This window comes from Aquarana catesbeiana, linkage group LG13, assembly GCF_042186555.1.
Source record: "Aquarana catesbeiana isolate 2022-GZ linkage group LG13, ASM4218655v1, whole genome shotgun sequence".
NCBI classification, from domain to species: Eukaryota; Metazoa; Chordata; class Amphibia; order Anura; family Ranidae; genus Aquarana; species Aquarana catesbeiana.
In genome coordinates, this window is record NC_133336.1 from 58,723,496 (window position 1) to 58,741,858 (window position 18,363).

The following is an 18,363-nucleotide window of genomic DNA, read 5'->3' on the forward strand; positions in this document are numbered from 1 at the left end:
ACACACGCGAGACAGATATTTCTTTTGGGAATTACATGTATGCTCCCGGCATTTCTGCAGACTTCCATAATCCCATATACAGTTGATGCAAGCAAGTATTATTAGGGAGGGTTAAGGTTGTTTCCCTTACCTATAATTCCTTTTCAATGGGGGTCTACATCCACAGATTACATTGACACAGTTATGTTTTCTTCTGTAGATGATTGATGCATCCGCCCCTGATGATGTGGAAGGTATCCACAGAAACGCGTCAGCAATTTATAGCCATACAATAGGTCTGTTAGACCGCTTTATATGCCCTTCAATTACATTCAGTATTTATTCTATTTAATTTTTCAAGCATTCTGGTACAATGGAGGATGGTCTCCCACATTTACAATGCAATATGCCATGCTATTACTTATATGTATTTATGGTTTGTAATCTGCTATTGTTATGGGTCTCCATTTCATGTATTTATTATGTTGCGTCATGTTGTGCATGGTTTTATGAGAACACAATCTTTTTCAACAATTGTCCTATTTGCTAGCCATGCCCCACATGCCTCATTCAAAGTTCCAACCCTTTTTTTTCTATCTACATTTTCCATAAGTCACTGATCATCATTACTAGTAAAAAATAAATAAAATTTCCATTAAAATACCGCATAGGTAGTAGACGCTAGTCTATAACTTTTGCGCAAATGAATATGCGCTTATTGGATTTTTTTTTACCAAAAGTATGTAGAATACATATTGGCCTAAATTGATGAATACATTCGATTTTTTCAATTTTTTCTTTTTTTTATATTGCATATGTGTTTTATAGCAGAAGGTAAAAAAAAATATTTTCTCTTCAAAATTGTTACTTTTTTTGTTTATAGTGCAAACAATAAAAACCGCAGAGGTGAGCAAATGCCAAAAGAAAACTATTTGTGGCGAAAAAAAAAGGACATACATTTTATTTTGATACAGCGTCGCACGACCACGCAATAGTCAGTTAAAATAGCACAGTGCTGTATCGCAAAAAATGGCCTGGTAATGAAGGGAGGGGGTAAATCTTCCGGAGTTGAAGTGGTTATTGAATTCTAATGTAAAAAAAATTTATACATTTTCATTAAAAATAGGGATTTACAGTGCCTTGAAAAAGTATTCATAGCCCTTGAAATGTTCCATATTTTGTGATGTTACAACCAAAAACAAATGTATTTCATTGGGATTTTATCTGATAGACCAACACAAAGCAACACATAAGTGAAGTGGAAGGAAAATGATAAATGATTTTCAAAATCTTTTACAAATAAATATCGGAAAAGTGTGGTGTGCATTTGTATTCAGACCCCTTTACTCTGATACCCCTAACTACAATCTAGTGAAACCAATTGCCTTCAGAAGTCACCTAACAGGTAACTAGAGTCCACCTGTCTGAAATTTAATCTCAGTATAAATACAGCTGTTCTGTGAAGCCCTCAGAGGTTTGTTAGAGTACCTTAGTGAGCAAACAGCATCATAAAGGCCACAAAACATACCAGACAGGTCAGGGATAAAGTTGTGGAGAAGTTTAAAGCAGGATTAGGTTATAAAAAAATACCCCAAGCTTTGAACATCTCTCTTAGGACTGTTCAACCCATTATCCGAGAATGGAAAGAGTATGGCCCAACTGCAAACCTACCAAGACATGGCCATCCACCTAAACTGACAGGCCGGGCAAGGAGAGCATTAATCAGAGAACCAGCCAAGAGGCCCATGGTAACTCTGGAGGAGCTGCAGAGATCCGCAGCTCAGGTGGGAGAATTTGTCCACAGGACAACTATTAGTCATGCATTCCACAAATGTGGTAAGAAGAAAGCCATTGTTGAAGGAAAGCCATAATAAGTCCCATTTGCAGTTTGCAAAAAGCCATGTGAAGGACACAGCAAACATGTGGAAGAAGGTGCTCTGGTCAGATGAATCCAAAATTTAACTTTTTGGCCTTAAAGCAAAATGCCACGTGTGTGTGTGTGTGTGTGTGTGTGTGTGTGTGTGTGTGTGTGTGGGGGGGCTAACACTGCACATCAACCTGAATGCACCATCCCCACCGTTAAACATGGTGGTGGCAGCATCAGGTTATCCATGTGTTAGAATGGCCCAGTCAAAGACCAGACCTAATTCCAATTGAGAATCTGGGGCAAGACTTGAAAATTGCTGTTCACAGACTCTCTCCATCCAATCTGACAGAGATTGAGCTATTTTGCTAAGAAGAATGGGCAAAAATGTCACTCTCTAGATGTGCAAAGCTGGTAGAGACATCCCCAAAGACTTACAGCTGTAATTGCAGCGAAAGGTGGTTCTACAAAGTTTTGACTCGGGGGGGCTGAATACAAATGCACACCACACTTTTCACATATTTATTTGTAAAGCATGTTGAAAACCATTTATCATTTTCCTTCCACTTCACAATTATGTGCCACTTTGTGTTGGTCTATCACATAAAATCCCAATAAAACACATTCACGTTTTTGGTTGTAACATGACACAATGTGGAACCTTTCAAGGCACTGTAGATAGCACACATTTGCAAATACATGCGCAAGCTTCAGAGCCACTCCAGACACCCTATTACTATCTGCAGTCCTAACTCTTCTAAATTTTTGAGAGCCCCCACAATGAAGGATATGCATTCTAATGTACAGAGAGAATGCAGGTTTGCCTGCAGGGAGCCTATCCTTCCTTAGGCTGCATTCATACCTGAGCGTTTCAAAGTCGGGCATTTGTACCGTGATTTTACTGCAATTTTGTTGCGTTTTTGCCACAATTTTGTTCAGGCCACCAATGAAAAAGGCAAAAAAAAAAAAATGCCTGTAATCTGCCCCAAAGCTTCTGTTCTTTTTTGAGCTTAGGGTATTTTGCAGGTGTTTTGCTTCAGGTGCCAAAACGCTCAGATGTGAACAGGTGTCATTGTAATGAATGGAATTTTGCATGTTGGCCATTTTTCAGGTGTTTTATGAGCTGAAAACGCTCAGGTGTGAATGCAGCCTTAAAAGGCACAGGAGCACACTGGACACCCAACGCATAGCACATTGGCAGCAAATGTGTCCGGTGTGTTCCCTCACCAATATTACATCAGTAACAAACAACTGGCCACTGCCCTCAACTATAACTGGCGTTCACAGCAAGGAGCACATGGAAGGGCGATGCATGCAAAACAAAACCAAAGAAAATTCCCAGCTCAACCTACCAGCCAGTCCCCAACCAACTGAATTATCCTGTCTAAGGTCCCTTTCACACTGCCGTGACTTAAAAGTCATGCGCTTATAGGAAATGCCTGTCTAAACTTGAGGTCCAGGGACCTCAACTCACATGAAAGTCACACCAAATAGTACAGGGACTACTTTGAAGTCGGTATGACTTGAAGACGCACATATATGAATTGTTATCATTGGAAATCATGGGGAACGACTTGTAATGTGACTCTGCAGTCCCAAGTCTCAGGACAAGTCGCACAATCGTGAAAGGGGCCTAAAGCTGGGTTCACAGCAGGGGTCCGGTGTGTCCCTGTTCTCCATTTCAGGGGCGAATCAGGCTCGAATTCGGACCTGAAACGGAGCCAAAGATGCACAGGACCCTTGTGCAATCCGCTCTGTGGCCACCCCCGTGATGTGTGAACCATCTCCATTGAGAGCTGGTCAGTCTCCTGTCATGCGAATTGGATGCGGCGAACCTGAATCCAATTCGCACTAGTGTGAACCCAGCCTAAAGCCTTGTACACACAATCAGATTTTCGGCAGGGAATTGTGTGATGACAGTCTGTTTGCCTAAAATCTGACCGTTCGTACACTCCATCAGACAATTGTTGTCCAACTTTCCACCAACAAATGTTGGATGGCAGGCTAGTAAATTTTTGGCAGACAACGGTCTGTTGTCAGGTTTTCTGATGGTCAGTACACAAGTCCGTCACACAAAAGTCCAAAAGTACAAATACGCATGCTCGGAATCAATGCTCGGAATCAATGCTCACCAAACACGACATTAGCAGAAGGTGCCCAAAGGGTGGCGCTCAAGAGCTGAAATTCCACGTAGTACGTCACTACGATTGTGTTTGTGTTTTTTCATACATGTCAGTAAGTGCCTGAGAACTTGTGAATTTGAATGTGTGAGCAGCATTGCCTCATGAGACATGTAGACTCGCATTCAGGACAGGAACGTTTTAACTGCCAGCTGCAAAGCGCAGAAAAAAAAGAAAAAAAAAGAAAAAAAAAAAAAAAAAATAATCACAGCACGATTTTGTCATGCTTTGCGTTTTCCTGCGGTCAGTATATATATATATATATATATATATATATATATATATATATATATATATATATATATACACACACACACACACACTATTGCAATCACTTTAAGTGCTCGATGTAGGGAAGATCAACATCTGAACCCAGAGGAGCTGGAGGCTGATAGACTGGAGGTAACATAAGGCATTAGAATTACATTTAAATAGTCTTTTTTTTTTTTTTTTTTTTTTAACTTTACATATTAACACCACACTTTGAGGTTGTTATCCGATCAAAACCGTAAATGGGCCAGCTAATCAATTATGAAAATAATCCTTTAGTTGCGGCCCTTGTCTAAACAGTTCGATCCATTTTTACATCCTCAATCCATTTTTAGATCCTTAATCCATTTTTAGATCCTGTAAACAATGCAATCTATTTTTAGATCCTCAATGTAATCAATTCAATTTTTAGACCCTTGATGTAAACAATTCAATCTATTTTTAGATCCTCAATGTAAACAATTCAATCTCTCAATGTAAACAATCCAATCTCTCAATGTAAACAATCCAATCTATTTTTAGATCCTCAGTGTAAACAATTCAATTTTTAGATCCTTGATGTAAACAATTTAATTTTTAGATCCTCGAACTATTTTTAGATCCTTGATGTAAATAATTCAATCTATTTTTAGATCCTCAATGTAAACAATTCAATCTATTTTTAGATCCCTGATCTATTTTTAGAGCCTCCATGTAAACAATTCAATCTGAATTGTTTACATGGAGGATCTAAATGTAGATTGAATTGTTTACATTGAGGATCTAAAAATAGATTAACCACCTCAATACAGTGCACCTCACCCCCTTTCTACCCAGACCAATTTTCAGCTTTCACCGTTTGAATGACAATTACTCAGTCATGCAACACTACCCATATGAAACTTGCGTCCTTTTTGTCACACAAATAGAGCTTTCTTGGTGGTAGTTAATCACTTGTGGGTTTTTTAGTTTTGTGCTATAAATAAAAAAAGACCGTAAATTTTGTAAAAAAATGCCTTTTTCTTTGTTTCTGTCATAAAATTTTGCTGATTAGTAAATTTTCTTCATAAATTTTGGCCAAAATTTATACGGCTACATATCTTTGGTAAAAATAACCCAAATTAGTGTATATTATTTGGTCTTTGTGAAAGTTAGAGTCTACAAACTATGGTGCCAATCACTGAAAATTGATCACATCTGATCAGGCCTTCAGTACATTAGGTGAATCTCATTTCTTGACACTAACAAGTCAGGAAAGTACAAATACCCCCAAAATGACCCCTTTTATTTAGGTATTAAGTAGCATGGTGAGTTTAAGTTGTATTTTTTTCCCCATAATTCTTTGCAAAATGAAGATTTTTTTTTTTTTTTTTTTTTTTTACAAAATTGTCATATCAGGTTATTTCTCACACACAGCAAATGCATACAACAAATTATACCCCAAAATACATTCTGCTACTCTTCCCGAGTATGGCGATACCACATGTGTGAGACTTTTACACACCCCGGCCACATATAAAGGACCAACATCAAAGTAGCACCTTCAGGTGTTCTACGAGCATACATGACACGTCTCATTTCTCAACCACCTATTACACTTTTGAAGGCCCTGGAGCACCAGGACAATGGAGTTGCCCACAAAATGACCCCATTTTGGAAAGCAAACACCCCAACATATAATCTATGAGGCATACTGAGTCTTTTGAACGGTTCATTTTTTTCCAGAAGTTTGCATTTTTTTTTTTTTTTTTTTTTTTTACACAAAGTTGTCAATTTATACGATATTTCTAACACATAGCATGTATATAGCAAAAATTACACCCCAATACATTCTGCTACTCTTCCCGAATATGGCGATACCACATGTGAGACTTTTACACAGCCTGGCCACATACAGAGGCCCAACATTGAAGTAGTACCTTCAGGCATTCTAGGAGCATAAATTACACATCTTATTTCATTCCTACCCATCACACTTTTGAAGGTTCTTGAGCACCAGCCCAGTGGAATTACCCACAAAATGACCCCATTTTGGAAAGCAAACACCCCAACGTATATTCTATGAGGCATGGCATGGCCTGGCGACAGGTACTCTGATGGCCTGGTGACTGGTATTCGGGTACTCAGATGGGCTGATGACTGGTATTCAGGCACTCACATGGACTGTGACAGGCACTCACATGGACTGTGACAGGCCCTCTTTATTAGGCGGGGGGGGGGGGGGGCAATCAGTGTGATTGGTGTATCACTGCACCCAAACCCAATCTCTTCCCCATCACAAAAGCCGACGATTACAGCTACAGCAAAGTTAGAAAACTAAACCATGTTTCCCATCTTTTACAATGTGCACAGTGCCCACCTCAGTGCAAGTGCGGCGTGGTGAACTCTGAAATTGTAATGCATTAGTGTCTCACTGACACTTCCCTGCGCTGCTCTGTTGATGGGGAGGAAGTTGATTTCCGGCAAAAGAGGCTTTGTGTACCGCTTGCGGCACCAGTGCGGGGGTTGCCTACCCCTGGACTATAACTTTTGTGCAAACCAATCAATATACACTTATTGGGACTTTTTCACCAAAAATATGTAGCAGAATACACACTGGCTTAAATTTATGAAGAAATTATATTTTTTACATTCTTTTGGGATATTTTTTATAGCAGAAAAGTAAAAAAAATATTCTTTTTAGTTTTTCAAAATTGTCAGTCTTTTTTTTTGTTTGTAGCGCAAAACAAAAAAAAAAAACGCAGAGGTGATCAAGTACCACCAAAAGAAAGCTTTACTCTATTTGTGGGGAGAAAAGGACACCAATTTTATTTGGGTACAGCGTCACATGACCGCGCAATTGTTAGTTAAAATAACCCAGTGCCGTATCAGAAAAAAACAGCCTGGTCATGAAGGGATGGGTGTTAAATCTTCCGGAGGCCAAGTAGTTAATACTGCTTTAAAGCACTCTCTATAGAACAACCCAAAATTCATCATGACACTGACAAAGACTGATAATCCCAGGAATGCATTCACAAGCATTTTATAAGGTTGTGTCTCCAACAGAACTGAGAAGGATCTGCATGCAGCCATAAAAAACCAAGTTAGACTTACCGGTAACTTGTTTTCCAGAAGTCTTTCAGGACAGCACCTGAGAGATAGCGACTCCACCCATCGGAACAGGAAACACCTTCTTCCTCCAAACTTTAAAGGGAGGCCGCTCCCCACCATACCTCAGTTGTAGTAGAGAAGACCTCCGGCCCCGGCTGGAACACATAAACACATACGTTAGTCACAGCATAGTATATCCAATACAATAGGGCGGGATGTTGCTGTCCTGAAAGACTTCTGGAAAACAAGTTACCGGTAAGTCTAACTTGGTTTTTCCCAAGGCGTCTTTCAGGACAGCACCTGAGAGGATAACAGAGACTTACCCCCTTAGGGCGGGACAACAGCTTGCAGGACCTTTCTGCCAAACGCCTGATCATTAGCAGATGTGAGGTCCAGCCTGTAATGTTTCACGAATGTGTGAAAACTCGACCATGTTGCCGCCTTGCAGATTTGTTCAGGGGTGGCACCAGCTCTCTCTGCCCAAGTGGCCGCTAATGCTCTTGTTGAGTGTGCAGAAATTCCTGCTGGAGGAGACACACCTGCATGCGAATAAGCCTCTGAAATGGCTAACTTCAGCCACCTTGCTAAAGAGATTTTAGAAGCCTGGCAACCTTTCCTGTTGCCCGAAAATAGCACAAACAGAGAATCTGAACGTCTAAAGAGCTTTGTCCTTTCCAAGTAACATAACAAAACTCTTCTAACATCCAACATGTGAAAACAAGTCTCCTTCTCCCCTACTGGGTTGGGGCAGAAGGTCGGAAGTACAATGTCCTGAACACGATTTTGTACTGAAGCTACCTTTGGTAAGAATTTCTGATCTGTTCTAAGTATAACCCTATCTGGGAAGATAGATAAATAGGGTTCCTTAACTGATAAAGCATTAAGCTCACTGATCCTGCGTGCAGAGACCATGGCAATCAGAAACACAGACTTAAAAGTGAGATATCTGAGTGGCGCTTCTTCCAAAGGTTCAAAAGGACTCCTTGTTAGAGCCTGGAGGACTATCGACAGATCCCATTTTGGAAACAACTTAAGTGGTGCTGGTCTGGATCTCGTAAGGGATCTGAAAAATCTGGTTACCAACGGATCTGAGGCCACCGATTTTTCTAGGAACACTGCTATCGCAGCTACCTGCACCTTCAAGGTACTAACTGCTAGTCCCTTGTCAGCACCAACCTGTAAAAATTCCAGAATGGAAACAAGACTCCCTGGGTCATGGTCAGATGAATTACACCATGTATTGTAAACCTTCCAGACCTTGGAATAGATATTTCTAGTCACCCTTTTCCTACTGGATAATAGCGTAGAGATTAACCGGTTGGAAAAACCTTTGCTCCTTAAGAGCTGCTCTTCAGATACCAGGCTGTGAGTGCCAAAGTGGCTACCTCTGGGTGATTTACTGGCCCCTGAAATAGTAAATCGTGCCTGAGGGGCAGATGCCAACAAGGTCTGACCGCCATTTTCAGAACGGTTGAAAACCAAGCCCTTCTTGGCCAAAAAGGCGTGATTAGGATAACCGGTACTGTTTCCCCCTGAATCTTTCTTAAAACTAAGGGAATTAACTGGAATGGGGGGAAAGCGTAGCAGAGATGGAATCTCCATGGATACGCCAAGGCATCTGTTCCTAGTGACCCGTCGTGATTGCTTAGGGAAAAAAATTGCGGAACCAAGGCATTCTCCTTTGAGGCGAACAGGTCCACCTCTGGCAGCCCCCACTTCTCGACAATCATGGCGAAAACCTCTGGGTTCAGCGACCATTCTGCTTCCCGAATGGGGTTTCTGCTCAGGAAATCCGCTACCCTGTTCAGGGATCCCCTTAGATGGACTGCTGATAAAGACAGCAGGTGTCCTTCTGCCCAACGGAGAATGCTCATGGCTAGTACTTGCAGCGATTTGCTCCTTGTACCTCCCTGCCTGTTTATGTAAGCCACGGCCGTGGCATTGTCTGTTAGTATTTGAACATGCTGGGCCCGAAGCCCCTGAGCAAATGACTTCAGAGCCAAGTCGATCGCCTTGAGCTCTCTCCAGTTTGAGGACTTGGTCGCCTCTTTCCTGGACCAGTTTCCCTGAGTGAAACCCTTTTATAGGTGGGCTCCCCAACCCCAGGAACTGGCATCGGTTGTCAGCCTTTTTCCGATTGGAAAGGCCCAGACTAACCCCTCCGATAGGATATCCTGCCTTTTCCACCACCATAGTGACCTCTTCACTTGGGTTGGAACTCTTACCTCTGAATCTAGGGATTCCAAATTGTGATCCCAAGATCTCAGAAGAAAAGCCTGCAGATGTCTGAAGTGCAGTCTTGCCCACTGAACAGCTGGCATTGACGAAGTCAGAACACCCAGGGCTGACATGACCAACCTTACCGTCAGCTGCTGGTTGGTCTGCAAAAAAGACACTGTATCCTGGATTTTTCCTTTCTTCTCTGAAGGAAGAAAAATTCTTTGGCTTACCGAATTTATTATATACCCTAGAAACCGAATCTCCTGAGATGGTTCCAGGGAAGATTTTTGGAGATTTAGGATCCAACCTAGAGACTCCAGATGGCTGCATGCTCTGCTTAAATTGCTCCTCAACTCCTCTCTTGAGGGGGCAAAAAATAGCAGATCGTCTAAGTAAGGAATTACTGCGATTCCCTGAAGACGCAGCGGAGCTAGGGCTTCTGCCATTACTTTGGTAAAAATTCGGGGTGCGGATGATAGCCCGAAGGGGAGGGCTCTGAATTGCAGATGCTGAATTCTGCCTTCCAACCTTACCGCCAACCTGAGAAACCTCTGGGACTGGGATGAGATTGGAATATGCAGGTATGCATCCTTTAGATCCACTGACGCCATGAAACAACCTGGAGTCAGAAGATTTCTGGCGGTGAAAATGGAGTCCATCTTGAACCTTCTGTATTTGATGGCTCTGTTTAGTGGCTTTAAATTTAGAATTAAACGAAATCTTCCTGTTGGTTTTTTTACCAGGAAGACATGAGAATAGAAACCCTCGTGCCATTCCTCTGGTGGCACCGGGATTACTACACCCTGTTGCATCAGTTCCTCCAGAGAGGATTTCATGGCCAGGGCCCTTATTGGATCTCGAGGAGCATTTGTTACCAGAAACCTTCTTGGGGGGCTTCTGGAAAACTCGAGAGTATAACCCTGCGAGAGAGTGGTCAGAATAAACTGATTTGTAGTTATCACTGACCACTGCGGAAGAAACGCTCGTAATCTTCCGCCGACCCGCAGAGATGAGTCATAGTGAGTTTTCGGCCTGTGGAGGAGGACGGAAGAGAATTCCGCCTTTGCCCTTCGCCTTTTGCGCGGACCAATTTTTTCTCCTGCCCTGAAACTTATTTTCCTGCTGTTGAGTTTTTTGAGGTCGAAAAAGACGTTTTGGGGTCTGCTTTTTCTTTTTGACCGGAAAGGACTTCTTCTTATCGGCAGTTCTGTCTAGGATATTATCTAGATCAGGGCCAAAAAGAAGGTCACCTGAAAAGGGAATACCACAAAGTTTACTCTTTGAAGCTGTATCACCTGGCCAGGTTTTTAGCCATAAAGCTCTTCTCGCAGCATTTGCTAAAGCTGCAGACCTAGCTGACATTTTGATAGCTTCAGCCGAAGCATCAGCAATATAAGCAACAGCAGAAATCAGGGTAGGAAAGGAATCTAAGATCTCCTGCTTGGGGGAATCTGCCACTATATGAGATCTAAGTTGGTTCACCCAGTATTCCAGATTCCTGGCTACACAGGTTGTGGCCATTGCTGGTTTTAAATTGCTCATGATTGATTGCCATGATCTCTTGAGCAAAAGATCCATGCGTTTGTCCATTGGATCCCTTAGAACACCCATGTCTTCAAAAGACAGGTCTGTGGATCTTGAGACCTGTGAAAAGGCCGCATCCAACCTGGGCACCTTATTCCACACCGCAGAAGGGTCCTCCTCAAAAGGGAATCGCCTTTTGTGGGCTCTGGAAAAAAAGGGCTTTTTCTCTGGATCTTGCCATTCCTTAGTAATGGCGTCAGAAATGACCGAATGAACCGGAAATGTTCGCCCCTTAGGCTCATTTAACCCTGCATACATGCGGTCATGAAGAGATAACTCCTTTTCCTCACTTAAGCCAAGTGTAACATGGATAGCCTTAAGGAGTCCGTCTACCTCCTCTAGGGAAAGCTTAAATTTGGAAGGAGCCACCTCCGCTTCCTCACCCTCCTCCTCCGAATCTTTAACGGAAGGAGTAGGGGACTGCTCTTCCCTGATAGAGGGGCCTTCAGGTAAAGCTTCTACCATGGGGAAAGAAATAGAACCCTGGGAAGCCTCAGAAGTGGATGGCTGACTAACAGCTGGATTAACTAAAGAGTCACGAAAAGTCTGAATCGTGGCGTATAGTTCCTTCTTTACAGAGGCAACCAGATCATCACAAACCGAAGCTGATTCCTCCTTAACTAAAGAAGTGATGCATGTACTGCATAAGACTTTTTTCCAATTTTCTCCCATTTTGGCCCTGCAAGAAGGACATCTCTTTTTTGGGTCAGAGCTTTTAGCCTGTGAGAGAAAAACAAAAAAAGGGAAAAAAACCAGGGGACCTTTTAGTGAGACCCGGTCTCAGCTACACAAGAATCACCCACAGGTGCACTAAGAAGAAACCAGTCAGCCTCTAGTGCCCAGACAGGCCCCTTGCCACTAGGGGGTAAGAAAAAAGAAAATAGACCAAACCCAGGAAAGGAAGAAAGGCAGACTTAAACTGCTGCTCCTACCTGAGCTTTACTGGCGCCTGTGCCTGTCCCCACCGCTGCAGACGCTGAGTCCTCCATCTCTGGTGTGCAGCTCCTCACTTGTGGCTTTATAAGCCGCTTCCGGACTCCCATAGTGCATCTGCACCGGACCGGAAGCGGAAGTAGGCGCCAGTTCCTGTCCTCCCTCCTCCCCCCTTGCATCCACGCCGGAAATGACGCTTCTGCTGACCCAGCGGCCCCGCCATGTCACTTCCGTCGCGCCTGCCGGCCAAAAAACATGGCGTCGGCGCACGCGCACCGCCGCCCTATGACCGCGCGGATCACCGGGTCTACGGCTCTCACCGAGCACCAGGAGGGGAAGAGGAGCCCGTTTGCTACCGCTGCCGAGGCTTGGGTAGGCCGGGAGGACAGCGGGTCCCTGAAGGAGGAAAAAAAGAAAGGAAGCCCCGTCTCCCAGGAGCACCTGAGAGAACCTGACTCCCCCTCAAAAGATGTTCCCTCCAGGTCGGAGGAAACACAAAAACTGAGGTATGGTGGGGAGGCGCCTCCCTTTAAAGTTTGGAGGAAGAAGGTGTTTCCTGTTCCGGTGGGTGGAGTCGCTATCTCTCAGGTGCTGTCCTGAAAGACGCCTTGGGAAAAGTCTATTATTATTTCAGGTACTTATATAGCGCCGTGAATTTACGCAGCGCTTTACATATATATGATACATTTACATCAGTGCCTACCCTCAAGGAGCTTACAATCTATGGTCCCTAATTGGCATTCATACATATACACACACACACACACACACACACACACACACACACACATGGGCCAATTTAGACAGGATCTAATGAACCTACCAGCATGTCTTTGGAGTGTGGGAGGAAACCGAAGTACCAGGAGGAATCCCACGCAGGCACAGGGAGAACATGTAAACTCCATGCAGGTAGTGTCGTGGTTGGGATTCAAGCCAGCGAACCTTTTTACTGCTAGGCGAAAGTGCTGACCACTACACCACTGTGCCGCCCATCAATAGGATCTTATCAAATCCTACACAGACATCTGTGGGAACCATAAACAAATGATAAGGAAGAACGATTACAAATCTATACCCAACCATAACCAAGCCCCCGTGTGTTAAAGAAAAAAAAAAAATACGCAGTACATCTCTGCAACACATGCACATATCTCCACATTTTATCACTTTAAGGAATTCCAGATATGGATATTTTATAGTTACATTGGTCCAGCTTGGAGCACTGTAACTTTGAATATACCATACCTGGCTGATGCCCCTGGAAGCTGGAAATCACTGAAATAAACAGCACTACTCCAGTGCTCTTCCAGATCCCGTGAAGAGTGGCCGCTCTGATGCATTCTGAATAGAGGAGGGCAGCTGCACAGCATAGGCGCCATTCAGAGAATGTCTTGCATTTTCTGAATGAATGCAAAGTGTTCTCTGATTGGATGAAGTGAAGAGGCAAAATGGTGACATCACGACATGGGACCCGGAAACAAGTGGTGATCACCGGAGTAGCAACGTCTATATCTGTGCTTACCACCTTCCAGGGGCATCGGTCTGGTATGGTATATACATCAATTACATTGCTCCAAGCTACACCAATGTAATGTTGTATAAAATATCCATACCTGGAATTAGTGTTGCACCGATACCGATCTCGGTGCCGATACTAATCATTTGCACGAGTATTGGTACTCAAGCAAATGCTCGGATACCTGAAAACGATACTTTCAGACTCGGTTCTTTCAGCGGGATTCCCCCACTGACAGCTGAAATGTGGGAAAAAAAAAAAAAAAAAGCCAGTGTTTCTTTAGATTAGGCAACCCACCAAAACTTCCGTCACCGCCATCTTGGTACACCCCGCACTTGTCCACAGTAAGGATACAGTGAAAGGGTGACAAGCAGACATCTTGTTACACCCACCGGAGTCTTGCATTTCAGAATTATTTTTTAATAGTAAACTGAGCTTATATAATGAAATACAGTATTTAAAAATCCCTCTGACTGTTTAGATGTTCGATTTTAAAAGCAGCGGTGAATCTGAATCCGCTGCTTGTCAGTGTTCTGTCAGATTAGCAAACCTGTGAGATCAGCAGGCTCGCCGCTGCTTTTCAAATACAATGTGGTAGACGCGTTTCACGCAAGCGTTAGCACTTAGTCTTGATGCGTCAAAACGCATCTACCTCTGCATGTCCCCTGCTCCATCTGTCAAATGAAGCTTCAATAAAAAGGATTATTGGAAATGCAGCCATCCAGAATCATTTCCAAAGGATTATCCAGTGTTCCTTCCAGCATCTTCTCCTAATGCTGGCCGCCTACCAAGCAATGGTCGCTGTGATCTGTTTTTTTTCGCAGGAGAAGGTTCTTATGGTTTTATGCCCTAATGCAAGTTATTGTAACTTTTACTACTTTATTTATGAAAAAGTTTTATCTGCACAATCCATTAAACTCAGCTTTGCTTATTTTAATATAAATGTGTCAGGTCATGTGACATAGGCTGCTTTCACACTGGGGCGGGGGCGTTAGCGGTAATGCGTTGCTAATTTTAGCAACGCTTTAACGTTGTTATAGCCTTTCACGGCCGCCGGTGATCGTCTTTTTTTTCCTCCTCACGCTGTCAGCAAATGGAGAAAAAAATAGCCGATTACCGGCTCTGTTGATGTCACATGATCAGCTGTCATTGGCTGACACCCAATCACATGCAAAGGAAAATAAAAAAAAACAGCATATTTGCTTGCACGTGATTGGATGATGGCAGTCAGCAGAGCTTCTGCTCATTTACTAAGTTCTGGAGCAACTGTACTTTGCAAAGTGCACAATCTATTTGCCTTTAGTAAATCAACCCCAATGCATCCAATATGGAGAGAAACTCCTTATCCTTAGACAAGATCAGAGATTCTTCTAGAAAGAGTAACCAAGAGAGAGTTTTGGCAGAGACTGAAATAACTTCACATGGCAAACAGTGTCTTCATCCACCACTACATCCTTATGTCAGCACACTCCTGGCACCATCTGTATACCCCACACTCCCAGGCACCCTCCCCCATCACCAGTCCCTGCACCCCGGGCACCCTCCCCAGTCGCCGGTCCTTGCACCCCGGGCACTCTCCCCCGTCACCGGTCCCTGCACCCCGGGCACACTCTCCCCCGTCACCGGTCCTTGCACCCCGGGCACTCTCCCCGGGCACTCTCCCCCGTCACCGGTCCCTGCACCCCGGGCACACTCTCCCCCGTCACCGGTCCTTGCACCCCGGGCACTCTCCCCGGGCACTCTCCCCCGTCACCGGTCCCTGCACCCCGGGCACCCTCCCCCGTCACCGGTCCCTGCACCCCGGGCACCCTCCCCCGTCACCGGTCCCTGCACCCCGGGCACCCGTCCCCGGTCCCTGCCCCCGGGGCAACTCTCCCCTGTCGCCGGTCCCTGCCCCCGGGGCACCTCTCCCCTGTCGCCGGTCCCTGCCCCCGGGGCACCTCTCCCCTGTCGCCGGTCCCTGCCCCCGGGGCAACTCTCCCCTGTCGCCGGTCCCTGCCCCCGGGGCAACTCTCCCCTGTCGCCGGTCCCTGCCCCCGGGGCAACTCTCCCCTGTCGCCGGTCCCTGCCCCCGGGGCACCTCTCCCCTGTCGCCGGTCCCTGCCCCCGGGGCACTCTCCCCTGTCACCCTTCCCCGTCACCTGCACCCCGGGCACTCTCCACTGTCACTGGTCCCTGCACCCTGGGCACTCTCCCCCGTCACCCTTCCCAGTCACCGCTCCCTGCACCCCGGGCACTCTCCTCTGTCACCCGGGCACCGGTCCCTGCACCCCTGTATACAACGCAGAGCCCCCCCCTGTATACAACGCAGAGCCCCCCCCTGTATACAACGCAGAGCCCCCCCCCTGTATACAACGCAGAGCCCCCCCCCCTGTATACAACGCAGAGCCCCCCCCCCTGTATACAACGCAGAGCCCCCCCCCCTGTATACAACGCAGAGCCCCCCCCCCTGTATACAACGCAGAGCCCCCCCCCCTGTATACAACGCAGAGCCCCCCCCCTGTATACAACGCAGAGCCCCCCCCCTGTATACAATGCAGAGCCCCCCCCCCTGTATACAATGCAGAGCCCCCCCCCTGTATACAATGCAGAGCCCCCCCCCTGTATACAATGCAGAGCCCCCCCCCCTGTATACAATGCAGAGCCCCCCCCCTGTATACAATGCAGAGCCCCCCCCCCTGTATACAATGCAGAGCCCCCCCCCTGTATACAATGCAGAGCCCCCCCCCCTGTATACAATGCAGAGCCCCCCCCCTGTATACAATGCAGAGCCCCCCCCCTGTATACAATGCAGAGCCCCCCCCCTGTATACAATGCAGAGCCCCCCCTGTATACAATGCAGAGCCCCCCCTGTATACAATGCAGAGCCCCCCCTGTATACAATGCAGAGCCCCCCTGTATACAATGTAGAGCCCCCCCTGTATACAATGCAGAGCCCCCCCTGTATACAATGCAGAGCCCCCCCTGTATACAATGCAGAGCCCCCCCTGTATACAATGCAGAGCCCCCCCCTGTATACAATGTAGAGCCCCCCTGTATACAATGTAGAGCCCCCCCCTGTATACAATGCAGAGCCCCCCCTGTATACAATGTAGAGCCCCCCCTGTATACAATGCAGAGCCCCCCCTGTATACAATGTAGAGCCCCCCCCCCCTGTATACAATGTAGAGCCCCCCCCCCTGTATACAATGTAGAGCCCCCCCCCCGTATACAATGTAGAGCCCCCCCCTGTATACAATGTAGAGCCCCCCCCCCCTGTATACAATGTAGAGCCCCCCCCCTGTATACAATGTAGAGCCCCCCCCTGTATACAATGTAGAGCCCCCCCCTGTATACAATGTAGAGCCCCCCCCTGTATACAATGTAGAGCCCCCCCCCCTGTATACAATGTAGAGCCCCCCCCCCTGTATACAATGTAGAGCCCCCCCCCCCTGTATACAATGTAGAGCCCCCCCCCCTGTATACAATGTATCTCCCTCTCTCCGGTCACTCACACTCGGAGGACACGAACTGTCCCACAGCGGACGATCCTCCTCCGGCGCTCTCCACGAACTGCACCTCGGATACGATGATATTGTCCTCCAGCACCGACCCGCACCCCGTACACACCGCATCCCCCCGGGCCGCGTCCACATCAATGTCCGTACAGCCGCAGTTCTTACACACCCGGCTACTCATCCTGCCGGCTGCCAACAACACGTGTGCTGGAGAGAGGACCGGCACCTCCACAGAAGCCAGCAGCCGGCTCCGATCCGGGCCTACACAAGGCGGCGCTGCAGGCCACTTCCAGCTCCAGGTCTCGCGAGATTTCACCGCTCAATTCAGAAAGTTCTCACGCATTAAAATTGGCCACTAGATGTCCCCTCAGCACCGCCATCAACAATGTCTTCTCTCGCCCGCCATCTAGTGTTCATATATCAGTACTACTAGTCATGTAATGAGGTGATAATTGTTTTTTGAGGTGACTCTATAAACAATTATTATAAGACATTCGTTTTCACCTTTTTATCAGCCCCATTCACACCGCCGCACCTTACTCATTTGACTGGGCTGACCTACGAAAAACAACAGAAGCTCCAGGACATTTTCTGGCGTTTAACATCACTTTTTCATCACAATTTTTTTTTACTTCGCATTTTGTCACATTTGTTGCACATTTGCCAGCTGCATGTGATTTACCCCCCTTCTTGACCAGGCCATTTTTTTGCGATACGGTACTGCGTTAATTTAACTGACAATTGCGCGGTCGTGCAACGTTGTACCCAAATAAAATTGATGTCTTTTTTCCCCCATAAATAGAGCTTTCTTTTGGTGGTATTTGGTCACCTCTGCGGTTTTTATTTTTTGCGTTATAAACAAAAAAAAGACCGACAATTTAAAAAGAAAGAGAACATTTTTTACTTTCTGCTATAAAACATACCCAATAAAAACATTGAAAAAATCTAATTTCTTCATCAATTTAGGCCAATGTGTATTATGATACGTATTTTTGGTAAAAAAAAAAAAAAAAAAAAAAATCCCAATAAGTGTATATTGACTGGTTTGCACAAAAAGTTATAGCGTCTACAAACTATGGGAAAGATTTATGGCATTTTTATTGATTTTTTACTAGTGATGGTGGCAATCAGAGACTTATAGCGGGACTGCGATATTGCAGCGGACAATTCAGACACTAACTGACACTTTTGCTACTTTGTGGGAACCAGTGACACTAATACAGTGATCAGTGCTAAACAATATGCACTGTC

At 45.5% G+C, this 18,363-nt stretch overlaps 1 protein-coding gene across 1 annotated transcript in view; it reads right to left on the bottom strand.

The window, feature by feature from the left end:
* BRF1 (BRF1 general transcription factor IIIB subunit) overlaps positions 1–17,423 on the bottom strand; it is a 643,919-nt gene extending 626,496 nt beyond the window's left edge. Inside the window, exon 1 of the mRNA XM_073610050.1 lies at positions 17,110–17,423. Coding sequence (XP_073466151.1) covers positions 17,110–17,293 — 184 coding nt within the window. The 5' untranslated portion in view covers positions 17,294–17,423. The remainder of the gene's footprint in view (positions 1–17,109) is intronic.
* Positions 17,424–18,363: the final 940 nt, after the last annotated feature.